The sequence below is a fragment of the Chlorocebus sabaeus genome, chromosome 16, assembly GCF_047675955.1.
Source record: "Chlorocebus sabaeus isolate Y175 chromosome 16, mChlSab1.0.hap1, whole genome shotgun sequence".
Lineage (NCBI taxonomy): Eukaryota > Metazoa > Chordata > Mammalia > Primates > Cercopithecidae > Chlorocebus > Chlorocebus sabaeus.
The window spans coordinates 74,090,426-74,104,250 of record NC_132919.1 but is presented as its reverse complement, the minus strand read 5'-3'; the positions used below and the strand labels follow the sequence as shown (position 1 = coordinate 74,104,250).

The 13,825-nt window shown below is 47.3% G+C and overlaps 1 protein-coding gene across 2 annotated transcripts in view; it reads left to right on the top strand.

Annotated features, from left to right (window-relative positions):
• CBX1 (chromobox 1) overlaps nucleotides 1-13,825 on the top strand; it is a 41,510-nt gene that overhangs the window by 734 nt on the left and 26,951 nt on the right. The window contains exon 2 of one of the 2 annotated variants that reach the window (XM_073005389.1): nucleotides 861-978. In XM_073005389.1, coding sequence (XP_072861490.1) covers nucleotides 861-978 — 118 coding nt within the window. Of the gene's footprint in view, nucleotides 1-860; nucleotides 979-8,022; nucleotides 8,245-13,825 lie in introns of those variants that run through there. The other variant, XM_008012990.3, reaches the window with a different exon arrangement.

The following is a 13,825-nucleotide window of genomic DNA, read 5'->3' as shown; positions in this document are numbered from 1 at the left end:
GCAAGACCCTCTCTGAAAAAAAAGAAAAACAGCTAAAAGGAAGAAAAGAAAGGGGCGGAGCACGGTGCCTCACGCCTGTAATCCACCACTTTGGGAGCTGGAGGCCGGTGGATTACCTGAGGTCAGGAGTTCGAGACCAGCCTGGCCAACACGGTGAAACCCTGTCTCTACTAAAACTACAAAAATTAGCTGGGCATAGTCATGGGCACTTGTAATACCAGCTATTCAGGAGACTGACGCAGGGGGATTGCTTGAACCCAGGAGTTGGAGGTTGCAGTGAGCCAAGATTGCGCCATTACACTCCAGTCTGGGAGACTCCATTGTAAAAAAATAAAAATAAAAATAAATTAAGGAAGATAGCTGGATTCTCATATGTGCTTCCCCTTTCTCTGTTGTGCTCTGTTGTTTTGGTACATTAAGAAAATTCAGCCCGGCGCGGTGGCTCACGCCTGTAATCCCAGCACTTTGGGAGGCCGAGGCGGGCGGATCACAAGGTCAGGAGATCGAGACCATCCTGGCTAACACAGTGAAACCCCGTCTCTACTAAAAATACAAAAAATTAGCCGGGCGCGGTGGCGGGCGCCTGTAGTCCCAGCTACTCAGGAGGCTGAGGCAGGAGAATGGCGTGTACCCGGGGGGCGGAGCTTGCAGTGAGCCGAGATCTGGCCACTGCACTCCAGCCAGGGGGACAGAGCGAGACTCTGTCTCCACAAAAGAAAAAAAAGAAAATTCAGCCTTAAATAGATACGTAGTTGAGAAAAGGAAGAGTATATTTAGCCTTCTCAAACAATTCTGAATACTCTTCTTTGATACTACCCAAATTCAACAAATGGTAACTTTTCTTTGTTTTTTTGAGACAGGTTCCTGCTCTGTTGCCCAGGCTGGAGTGCAGTGGCAGGATCACAGCTTACTGCAGGCTCAACCTCCAGGGCTCAAGCCATCCTCCCACCTCAGCCGTTGGAGCTGCTGGGACCACAGGTGTGTGCCACCATACTCGGTTAATTTTTTAAATTTTTATACAGATAGAGGCTCCCTATGTTGCCGAGACTGGAAGTGTTTATTTATTTATTTATTTATTTATTTATTTATTTTTTAAGTACACACCACCTTGGAGATGGAGTCATTCCTTTCTTTTTTTTTTTTTTTTTTTTTTTTTTTTTTTTTTTTTGAGATGGAGTCTCCCTCTGTCGCCCAGGCTGGAGTGCAGTGGCCGGATCTCAGCTCACTGCAAGCTCCGCCTCCCCCGTTTACGGCATTCTCCTGCCTCGGCCTCCCGAGTAGCTGGGACTACAGGCGCCCGCCACCTCGCCAGGCTAGTTTTTTGTGTTTTTTTGGTAGAGACGGGGTTTCACCGCGTTAGTCAGGATGGTCTCGATCTCCTGACCTCGTGATCCGCCCGTCTCGGCCTCCCAAAGTGCTGGGATTACAGGCTTGAGCCACCGGGCCCGGCCGATGGAGTCATTTCTTAAAGGTTAACTGCAGGCCGGGCGTGGTGGCTCAAGCCTGTAATCCGAGCACTTTGGGAGGCCGAGGCGGGTGGATCACAAGGTCAGGAGATCGAGACCATCCTGGCTAACACGGTGAAACCCCGTCTCTACTAAAAATACAAAAAATTAGCCGGGCGTGGTGGCGGGCACCTGTAGTCCCAGCTACTCGGGAGGCTGAGGCAGGAGAATGGCGTGAACCCAGGAGGTGGAGCCTGCAGTGAGCCGAGATCACGCCACTGCACTACAGTCTGGGAGACACAGCAAGACTCCATCTCAAAAAAAAAAAAAAAAGGTTAAGTGCAACAGGGAGTCTGAAGCCATTTAAAAAATACTGGTACAGAATTATGCAGATCAGTCCATGTTAATGCATTTATTCAATGTAAAAAAAATCACATTTATTAAATTCATCACTGATCTCAGGAAAGTCTCAAGAAACTGCCTACTGACTAGCTGGGATTACAGGCACGTGCCACCATGCCCGGCTAATTTTTGTATTTTTAGTAGAGACGGGGTTTGACCATATTGGTCAGGCTGGTCTTGAACTCCTGACCTCATGATCCACCCACCTCGGCTTCCCAAAGTGCTGGGATTACAGGTGTGAGCCACCATGCCTGGCCTCACATGTCTTAATATTAAGACAGCCTCGACCTCCTGGGCTCAAGTGATCCTCCTATTCAAGCCTCCTAAGTAGCTGGGACCATAGGTGTGTGCCACCATGCCCGGCTAATTTTTTATTATTATTTGTATAGATGAGGTCTCACTATGTTACCCGGCCTGGTCTTGAACTCCTGAGCTCAAGCAGTTCTCCTACCTCGTCCTTCCAAAATGCTGGAATTACAGGGGTGAGCCACTGTGCCCATCCCTTTAGGGTATTTTTCTTTTCATTTCTTTTTATTCTTTTTTTTTTTTTTTTTTTTGAGATGGAGTTTTGCTTTCGCTCTCATCTCCTAGGATGGAGTGCAATGGTACGATCTTAGCTCACTACAACCTCTGCCTCTTGGGTTCAAGCAATTCTCCTGCCTCAGCCTCCCGAGTAGCTGGGATTACAGGCATGCGCCACCATGCCCAGCTAATTTTTTTGTTTATTGGAGGCAGAGTCTCGTTCTTCGCCCAGGCTAAAGTGGTGCGATCTCGGCTCACTGCAACCTCCTTCCCCTGGGTTTCAAGCAATTCTCCTGTCACAGTCTCCTGAGTAGGTGGAGTTACAGGCGCCCGCCACTACGCCTGGCTAATTTTTCTATCTTTAATAGAGACAGGGTTTCACCATGTTGGCCAGGCTGGTCTGGAACTCCCAGCCTTAGGTGATTCACCAGCCTCAGCCTCCCAAAGTGCTGGGATTACAGACATGAGACACCAAGCCTGGTTTTTTTTTTTTTTTTTTTGAGACGGAGTTTCACTCTGTTGCCTAAGCTAGAGTGCAATGGCACAATCTGTGCTCACTGCAACCTCCGCCACCCAGGTTCAAGCGATTCTCCTTCCTTCAGCCTCCTGAGTAGCTGGGATTACATGTGCCCACCACCATGCCCTGCTAATTTTTGTATTTTTAGTAGAGACAGGGTTTTATCATGTTGGCAAAGCTGGTCTCGAACTCCTGAACTCAGGTGATCTGCCCGCCTCAGCCTCCCAAAGTGCTGGGATTACAGAAGTGGGGCATCACGACACCGGCCTAGGGTATTTTTTTTTTCCTTTTTTTGAGACAGAGTTTCACTGTGTTGCCCAGGCTGGAGTGCAATGGCGCAATCTCAGCTCACTGCAACTTCCGCCTCTCAGGTTCAAGCCATTCTGCCTCAGCCTCCCAAGTAGCTAGGATTACAGGCATGTACTACCACACCCAGCTAATTTTTTGTATTTTTAGTGGAGATGGTGTTTCACCATGTTGGCCAGGCTGGTCTTGAACTCGTGACCTCAGGTAATCCACCCGCCTCGGCCTCCCAAAGTGCTGAAATTACAGGCGTGAGCCACCGCACCCGGCCAGATATTTTTCAACAGTAGTTTCTAACACTTGATAATGGGGCCAATCCTTATCATACCTGAAATGCTAGCAAATGATAAGCACTTCTCCAGCACTGATGCCTTAGCAGAAGAAAACCAATCAAACTCAGGGCTATGAGTGCATAATTTGAGAAGTGTATATTTTAATTAGAGTCCAGTTACTACCAGGAAATCGCCCTGAGAATCGGATTGACCAGCGTTAACAGAGAAGCGATAGCTTTAAGTTTATTTGCATTTTAAAAGAGGGTACTTGTTAACCTCAAATGAATACATCTTTAACAACAGAATATCAAGTAGTGGTCAAAATGAAACAAAGAATTTCAATGTGGAGGAAGATATTTTTAAAGTTCTATACTTCCTCTACTCCTTTTATCATATCTCAGAAACAGCCATCTACTGAATCTAAAAGAGCTACTATTTACTGAGTGCTGTCTATAAGCCATTCCTTTTATTCATCATTACTGTTAATCCCATAGACATGCTGTAAAGAAGGTCTAAAATAATATTTTCCTTCTCCATATTATTCATGATTTTTTAAATTTTTCTTTATTTATTATTTCTTTTTTTTTCCTGAGACATGGTCTTGCTCTGTCACCCAGGTGGAGGGCACTGGCAGTGAAATCATAGCCCACTGCAGCCTCAAACTCCCTGGCCCAAGTGATCCTCCTGCCTCAGCATTCTGCGTAACTGGGACTACTGGCGTGTACCACCACACCTGACTTTTTTTTGTAGATACAGGGTCTCACTATATTGCCCAGGCTAATCTCTAATTTCTGGCCTCAAGCAATCCTCCTAGCTTGGCTTCCCGAAGTACTGGGATTATAGGCATGAGCCACCTCAGCAGGCCTACTTGTGATTTTAGAGACTGGATGTGACAGATGCATTTTCTGTGGACATGAGCAATATCGTTTCAAATATTGTCTTGAGCAAGATTATGATGACTGAGTTACCCTTATAAGAAAATAATCGAATCGGCCAAGGGCAGTGGCTCACGCCTGTAATTCCACCACTTTGGGAGGCCAAGGCGAGCAGATCATGAGGTCAAGAGATTCAGACCATCCTGGCCAACATGGTGAAACCCCATGTCTACTAAAAATACAGAAAAATTAGCCGGGTGTGGTGGCACACACCTTTAATCCCAGCTACTCAGAGGCTGAGGCAGGAGAATCGCTTGAACCCTGGAGATGGAGGTTTCAGTGAGCCAAGATCGTGCCACTGCACTACAGTCTTGGGTGACAGAGCAAGAGACTCTGTCTCAAAAAAAAAAAAAAAAATAGGCCAGGCGTGGTGGCTCACACTTGTAATCCTAGCACTTTGGGAGGCCACGACCCGGGCGGTGGGGGGGTATCACAAGGTTAGGAGTTCAAGACCAGCCTGAAAACACAGTGAAAAACCATCTCTACTAAAAATACAAAAATTAAGGCTGGGCGCGGTGGCTCACACCTGTAATCGTAATCCCAGCACTTTGGGAGGCCGAGGTGGTGGGACCACTTGAGGTCAGGAGTTTGAGACCAGCCTGGCCAACATGGTGAAACCCCCTCTCTACTAAAAATACAAAAATTAGCCAGGCACAGTGGCGGGCGACTGTAAACCCAGCTACTCAGGAGGCTGAGGCTGGATAATTGCTTGAATCCGGGAGGTGGAGGTTGCAGTGAGCTGAGATCTCACCACTGCACTCCAGCCTGGGTGACAGAGCAAGACTCAGTCTCGGGAAACAAAAAAATTAGCTGGGCATGGTGGTGGGCGCCTGTAATCCCAGCTACTCGGGAGACCGAGGCTGGATAATTACTTGAACCCGGGAGGTGGAGGTTGCAGTGAGCCACTATCATGCCACTGCACTCCAGCCTGGGTGACAGTTAGACTCTGTCTCAAAAAATAATAATAAATAAAATAAAATAAAAAATAAACCAGATGTGGTGGCTCACGCCCGTAATCCTAACACTTTGGGAGGTTGAGGCAGCTGGATTGCCTGAACTCAGGAGTTCAAGACTAGCCTGGGCAGCATGGTGAAACCCCCGTCTGTACTAAAATACAAAAAAATAAGCTGTACGTGGTAGCGTGCGCTTGTAATCCCAGTTACTTGGGAGGCTGAGGCAGGAGAATTGCATGAACCCAGGAGGGGGAGGTTGCAGTGAGCCTAGATCTTGCCATTGCACTCGAGCCTGGGCGACAGTGCAAGACTCTGCCTCAGGAAAAACAAACAAACAAACAAACAAACAAAAAAACACCACTCATTAATAGTAGCTACTTATTACAACTAATTTTCTCATCATTATCATCATTCAAAAACAGTACACTACAGGAGGAAGTGAGTCGATGCTTCTCACTTGCTTCTTCATAGAAACCCAGCCCAAATGTTTCAGGACGAATTGCTGTCTTTGTGTCCAGAGTTGGTTCCTTCTCGTGGGTTCGTGGCCTCCCTGAGGTAAAGAATGAAGCCGCGGACCTTCACAGTGTTAAAAACAGCTCTTAAGCTGGCAGGGACCCAAAGAGTGAGCAGCAGCAAGATTTATTGTGAAAAGCAAAAGAACGCGAAAGAACAAAGCTTCCACAGCGTGGAAGGGGACCTAAACAGTTGCTATTGCTGGCTGGCGGGAAAGTTGGGGGAGGGGGGTAAAGAAGGGCCCGGCACCTTTATTTGTCCCCACCCATTTTCCATTTATGTCCTATCAGAGTGCCCTTTTTTCAGTCCTCCCCACGATTGGCTACTTTTAGATTCCTGCTGATTGGTGAATTTTACAGAACGCTGATTGGGGCATTTCACAGAGTGTTGATTGGTGTATTTTACAGTGTGCTGATTGGTGCATTTTACAATCCTATTGCTAGCTACAGAGGACTGATTGGGAGGTTTTTACGGAATGCTGATTGGTACATTTTACAATCCTCTTGTAAGACTAGGTACAGAGTGCTGATTGGTGTTTTACAATCCTCTTGTAAGACAGAAAAGTTCTCCATGTACTCACTTGAAGCAGGAAGTCCAACTGGTTTCACCTGTCCTCTTCTCTGTGCTTTCTTGAAGCTCTTTTAACTAAACTCTATTATGATGTTGCTGGGCTGGGTTCTTCCTACATGACAGTTCTCCAGAGCCCTGAACAGTGCCTGCATCAGCAAAACTGTCTTATAAATGCAAACTCCTGCCCTGAACAGTGCCTGCATCAGCAAAACTGTTTTATAAATGCAAACTGCTGCCTTTTGGGGTAGAGTGCAATAGAGTTTCCCTCTTCCTCCTGATTAGAAGGATACTTTAAAATTTAAAAAAAAAAAATAAACTTTAGTTATATTGTGGCTTAAAAACATGGTTTTTTCCTAATTGTGTGTTTCATTGGGATGATTGAGTGAAAGGTGCTGACGGAGATTAATGACACTGAAAAAGGTGGGCACAAATGACAATGAAAAAGGGGACATTTTTGTGGTGCAGCCAATAAAAAGGGGGAAATTTAGGAAGCTATGAGAGGCCTACGGGGGGGACCTAACCTACTCTAGGGAATCAGGGAAGACCGGGAAGGGGAAATAATCTTAACACTGAGCAGGATTTTTTTTTTTTTTTTTTTTTTAAGACAGAGTTTCACTCTTGTTATCCGAGGTTGGAGTGCAATGGTGCAATCTCGGCTCACTACAACTTCTGCCTCCTGGGTTCAAGCGATTCTCCCTCAGCCTCCCAAGTAGCTGGGACTACAGGCGCCTGCCACGATGCCCAGCTAATTTTTGTGTTTTAGTAGAGATGGGGTTTCACCGTGTTGGCCAGGTTGGTCTTGAACCCCTCACCTCAGGTGATCCACCCACCTCCGCCTCCCAAAGTGTTGGGATTATAGGCTTGAGCCACCGTACCGGCCTAAGTAGGAATTTTACAGAGATTTGAGGAGGTAGAGATTTGAGGACTAAGAAATCATTGGAAATTTGAGGCAGTGGAGATATGATAAAGTTCTGGTGAAGAATCTGAAATTCAAAAATTTTGAGGATGTGAATTACAGAACTGTCCAGAAGTGGTTGATTTTTAGGGGCCAAGCATCAAAGGGGCTCGCTTATGAAAATCTTATGTTCTAATTTTCTTTTCTTTTCTTTTCTTTTTTTTTTTTTTTTTTGAGATAGAGTCTCACTCCATCGCCCAGGCTGGAGTGCAGTGGCTGGATCTCGGCTCACTGCAACCTCCGCCTCCCAAGTTCAAGCAATTCTCCTGTCTCAGCCTCCTGAGTAGCTGGCACTACAGGCGCCTGCCACCAGGCCCGGCTAATTTTTGTATTTTTAGTAGAGACAGGGTTTCACCTTGTTGGTAAGGCTGGTCTCGAACTCCTGACCTCAGGTGATCCACCCACCTCGGTCTCCCAAAGTGTTGGGATGACGGGCGTGAGCCACCGCCCCTGGCCCATGTGTTCTAATTTTCTAGGTTACAACGCTCTACGCTGCAGTCTCTCCACCGTTACAGTTTAAAAACTAGAAATCCCTACCACCCTCGCCTACTGTGCGTGCGCGGCGCACTGCGCTTCGGGCCTTGTAGTCTTGGACAGACCCCCGAGGCCCATGGTGCCGTGCGGCGGGTCGTCGCGCCTGCGCGATGCAGGCGGCGGGCAGCGCAGAGTGCGAGGCTCTTTTGTTCGGTTGAGGGGAGGGCCGTTGGCTGGGGCCTGCGGTACGCCGCTTCAGTGAGGGGCTCCACTGCGGCCACCCGGCTTGCTGCCTTCCTGGGCGCCACTCCCCCAGGCGACCCGACGCGACGCGCCAGTAGCGCAGCACCGTTTCCTCTCGGGCTCTTGGGCGCTGCTCTGAGGTGAGGAGCCCGCTGGAGGCGGGAGAGCTGGGGGAGGGGGCGCGGCGGCGGCGGCGGGAGCCCTGCGTTAGGGGCCGCGCTTTCTAGGCGGAGGTTAGGAGCGGAGAGCGCGCCCGGGTCCAGCGTCCTGCTTCTCCGCTTCCCGCGCTAAGCTCTCCGCCTGGCGCTGAGGCGTCGGTGCCAGCTGCGTGAAGGATGGAGAGGGCGGGGTGCGAATCCTGAGCCTGAGACTAAAGCGCTTCGGGGTGGGCCGAGCACTTGGGGGCTGCTCTTCGGAGCCCGAGTGGTCTGGGACAGTGTTGCTTGCCTGGGCGGCTGCAGGATAGGGCGGAAGGGGACAGGCTTGAGGCTTGGATAGGCATGAGGAGGGGCTGACGACCGCACGACCCGAGGTTTGTAACTGTTTTCGGAGGACCCTGGGTCCGGCCGGGACTGCCAGAGGAACCTGGCTTTGCAGGACTACGGAGGAGTAACTTCGAGTGAATTGGAAGAGGGCCCTGGGCCGCACAAGGTGTGCTGATTGGAGGAGATGTGTGGAATAATTTGGGAAAGGGGGCACGGAGGGGGAGGGGCAGGCGTTTGCTGGGCCTGGCTCTGGAAGGGGAGGAGCTGTTAGGATAAGTAGGGCGGAGATCCCGAGAATATTTCTGTAAGGTGTGTAAGAATAAAGGGGAAAGGAGGCCTCCCTTGCTTCCTGATGGGTCCTTACAGTGGGGAGGCTGTAAGGATAATTGTGAAGAAAGGATTGAATACGCCTTTTTTACTTTTCCAGGTTTCCTACTACCTTCACTCCATGATTCCTTTGGGGAGTTAAAAAAGTCCAAGTGCAGCTCTTGCTTTGATTCAAAATTAGTTCCATACGTTTTTGTCTGGGATCGTAACTGGTCTCACAAAGTTGATGAAATTGTAAAAATGCGTAGATGAGTTAATAGTTAAGGAACGGAGTGAGGTAGTGAGAGATTGTTAGATCGTGTGCGGTGCGAGAAATTGGGAGACACAGGAAAAGTAAGTATGTGAGATTGTGAGGTAATATTTGTTTCGTGGGCCCTTCTGTTTTTAGCCAGCTTTTCCTTATTGGAAAATTTGAATACAGAGTGAGCAATATTTTACCTCTTTTTTTTTTTTTTTTTTTTTTTTTCCGAGAAGAGTCTCCCTCTGTCGCCAGGCTGGAGTGCAGTGGCACGATCTTGGCTCACTGCAACCTCCACCTCCCCGGGTTCATGCGATTCTTTTGCCTCAGCCTCCCGACCAGCTGGGATTACAGGCACGCGCCACCACGCCCGGCTAATTTTTGTATTTTTAGTAGAGATGGGCTTTCATCATATTGGTCACGCTGGTCTCAAACTCCTGATCTCGTGATCCTCCCGCCTCGGCCTCCCGAAGTGCTGGGATTATAGGCGTGAGCCACCGCGCCCGGCCGTATTTTACCTCTTTTTCAAAGTTTCAAGTGAGGGTTTTCATAAATTGGTGTTACATTTAGACGTGTTGGTTTAACGCTATTGAGGTGGAATTTACAAAAAGTTCAGCTATAATCAGTTATACTAAAACCTGTAGCCCAGGGTGCAGTAGCCTCCTCAATTGTGTTAAGAATCACATTAGCAGTTTGGAAAGATTGTGAAAGGTCCAAGGTTTTGGAATAGATTCAGGAATACAATGGGGAAATTAATGCCGGTGTTCCTCCCTAGGTGCCTTGTGGACTTTTATATGAAAGTGGTGTGATTGAAAAGCACTTGTATTGAAACTGGTGGCACCCGGGAGTGGAGGACCTGAAGTCATTTACGGTTTTCCCTGTGGTGATATTTTTCTTCAGTGGCTGCTGTATCCTAAATTGTTTTACATTAAAAATATAAATAGTAGGGCCAGGCGCAGTGGCTCAAGCCTGTCATCCCAGCAGTTTGGGAGTCCGAGGCGGGCAGATCACCTGAGGTCAGGAGTTCCAGACCAGCATGGCCAACATGGTGAAACCCCGTCTCTACTGAAAATAGAAAAATTAGCCAGGCGTGGTGGCACACGCCTGTAGTCCCAGCTACTTGGGAGGCTGAGGCAGGAGAATCGCTTGAACCTAGGAGGCAGAGGTTGCCATGAGCCAAGATCGCACTATTGCACTCCAGCCTGGGCAACAAGAGCAAAACTCTGTCTTAAAAAAAGAAAAAATGGCCACACCTCTTGTTCATCAATGCATGGCACATAGTAGGCCGTTCAGATTGTTGATGAATGAATGATGAATAGGGGGGCTTTGAGATCCATTCTGAGAACTCTATGTGTTAGCCAAATTAATGTGCATAGTAGTTTGCTTGTCTTGTATCTGTGACATTTGGCAGAGTTAAACTGTTGTCTTTGGCATGCTTGTCTTAGCCTGTTAGTTTCTTTTCTTTTTTTTTAGACAGGGTCTCACTCTGTTGCCAGGCTGGAGTGCAGTGGTGGCATCATGGCTCACTGAAGCCTCGACCTCCTGGACACAAGCAATCTTCCCACCACAGCCTGTTGAGTAGCTCGGACTACAGTCTCATGTCACCATGCATGGCTTCTTTTTTGTAGGGACAGTCTCTGTTGCCCAGAATGGTTAGCTTCAGTTTTGTACTCACTCTGGTGCTAAATATAGAAAAGGTATACAGGCTGTGCAACTAGCCATTTTAAGTACGTCAGGCCTCAGATTCTGGGTTTCATCAGCAAGCAAAATAGCTTGAATATATCTGTTTTAAAAGAATCTTGAAAAATCTTCTGTGTCCTTTGAATTGATCTGAATAATTATCAGTAGCGATATCTGTTGAAAAATTGAATAGCCTTCCCAAGGTTATTTGGAAAAGTTACTTAAATATGGACGAAATTTAGATCCTGTCAGTATTTGCATAGAATAACTTGTATTCAATCTTTCCTGCCTTTAGCATTTATACTTTGATGACCAGAAGGGGGCGACCTAATTTGTCTGTGAAATTGTGCCTTTTAAAATAATAGTTGACACTTTGAGGACCTAACAGAACTATGGTATTAATTTTTTTTTTTTGAGACGGAGTCTCGCTCTGTCGCCAAGGCTGGAGTGCAGTGGCGCAGTCTCAGCTGACTGCAACCTCCACCTCCCAGGTTCAAGCGATCCTCCTGCTTCAGCCTCTGGAGTAACTGGGGCAACCGGGGCCCCCCACAACGCTTGGCTAATTTTTGTATTTTTAGTAGAGTTGGTGTCTTGCCATGTTGGCCAGACTGGTCTTGAACTCCTGACCTCGGGTGATCCACCCTCCTCGGCCACCCAAAGTTTTGGGATTACAGGTATGAGCTACCGCGACCAGCCTATAGTATTAATTTTTAACTGACAAGAATGGTGTATCCTTATGTGGTACAATGTGGTGGGGTTTTTTTTTTTTTGAGACAGAGTTTTGCTCTTGTTGCCCAGGCTGGAGTGCAGTGGTGCAATCTCAGCTTACTGCAACCTCCGCCTCCTGAGTTCAAGTGATTCTCCTGCCTCAGGCCTCCTAAGTAGCTGGAATTACAGGCACTTGCCACCACGCCTGGCTAATTTTTTGTATTTTTTTAGTAGAGATGGGGTTTCATCATATTGGCCAGGTGGTTGGTCTTGAACTCCTGACCTCAGGTGATCCACCTGCCTTGGCCTCCCAAAGTGTAGGGATTACAGGTACGAGCCACCGTGCCCAGCCTGTGGTGGGTTTTGTTTATTTTTTATTTTATTTTTCTCATATAAATAGAGGCAGGGACTCACTATGTTGCCCAGGCTAGTTTCAAACTCCTGGCCTCAAGTAATTTTTCCACCTCGCCCTCCCAAAGTACTGGAATTATAGACATGAGCCACGGCACCTGGCCCACTGTGATGGTTTTTTTTTCTTTTCTTTTCTTTTTTTTTTTTTTTGACAAGTCTTGCTCTGTCACCCAGGCTGGAGTGCAGTGGTGTGATCTCGGCTCACTGCAGCCTCCAGCTCCCGAGTTCGAGTGATTGTCCTGCTTCAGCCTCCCAAGTAGCAAGGAATACAGGCGCACACCACCATGCCCAGCTAACTTTTTTTTTTTGTATTTTTAGTTGAGATGAGGTCTCACCATATTGGCCAGGCTGGTCTTGAAATCCTGACCTCAAGTGATCCACCCACCTCAGCCTCTCAAAGTGCTGGGATTGCAGGTGTGAGCCACCATGCCTGGCCACTGTGGTGTTTTGATACATGTTTCCAGTGTAGTGATGATTCTGGTCTAGCTTTGTAACCACTTTTATTTTATCTTAAATTAACCTTTGAAAGATTGCTTGAGGTATCACTGTGTCCATACTAACATTTGCAGACTCTTGTGGTCTCTCAAACCAAAAATCTATGGTAAAATATCCATGTCAACATACTCAAAGGGGTTTTCCAAGTTTCAGAACACATCTCAGATAAAATTCAAAATGTATTCGCACACCAGTATTCTAGCCTTAGATCCTCTGGAATTCAAGGGCTGGTGTTCCTTTAAAAATGAAACTCCTGACCGGGCGTGATGGCTCGCTCCTATAATATCAGCACTATGAGGGGCTGAGGTGGGTGGATCACCTGAGGCCGGAGTTCGAGACCAGCCTGACCAACATGGATAAATTCCATCTCTACTAAAAATACACAATTAGCTGGGCATGGTGGCGCATGCCTGTAATCCCAGTGACTCAGGAGGCGGAAGCAGGAGAATTGCTTGAACCTGGGAGGCGGAGGTTGCAGGGAGCCGAGATTGTACCACTGTACTCCAGCCTGGGTGAAAGAGCAAGACTCCAAAAAAAAGAAACTGCTAACTGTGTGTGTGGCATAAGTTCTTATTTTCTGCTCAAGTTTTCCATCTGGAAAGCATTTGCTTCACAAACAACCACAGCTTACAGACTAAAAGCAGTTTAGAAATAAGACTACCACCTGAATATACTACACATACCTTCACCTGCCTTTTGATGATAGGTATGTAGTTGCTGATTCTTTGAATAAAAGGTACTTCTTCCTTGTTTTCACTTTAGGGTGTATGGATCAGATTTATCTTGCTGCTTATTCCCTTAAAAACTTATAGCTTTGGACTTCTATTCCCTGATGCTTCTGAGACATTCATCCTTTTTTTTTTTTTTTTTTTTTTTGAGATGGAGTTTTTGTTCTTGTTGCCCAGGCTGGAGTGCAATGGTGCAATCTCGGCTCACCGCAACCTCAACCTTCTGGGTTCAAGCGATTTTCCTGCCTCAGTCTCCCAAGTAGCTGGGATTACAGGCATGCACCACTATGCCTGGCTAATTTTGTATTTTTGGTAGAGACGGGGTTTCTCCATGTTGGTCAGGCTGGTCTCAAAACTCCTGACCTCAGGAGATCTGCCTGCCTCAGCCTCCCAAAGTGCTGGGATTACAGGCATGAGCTACCGCACCCAGCCTGAAACATCCATCTTTATTGCCCATATAGGGTTCAACAACTTGTTCAGGTTCCAGACCTACCTTTAATTGTGTGTGCAAGTAAAAATAGAAACAAAATGCTTTGGGAACCCCAAAGAAAAGAGAAATATTATTTAGCTAAATTGGGTAGACTTCATGGAGAAAGTAGCATTTAAGCTGGGTCTTGAAGAACGGGTAGGATTTTGACTGTTGGCCCTC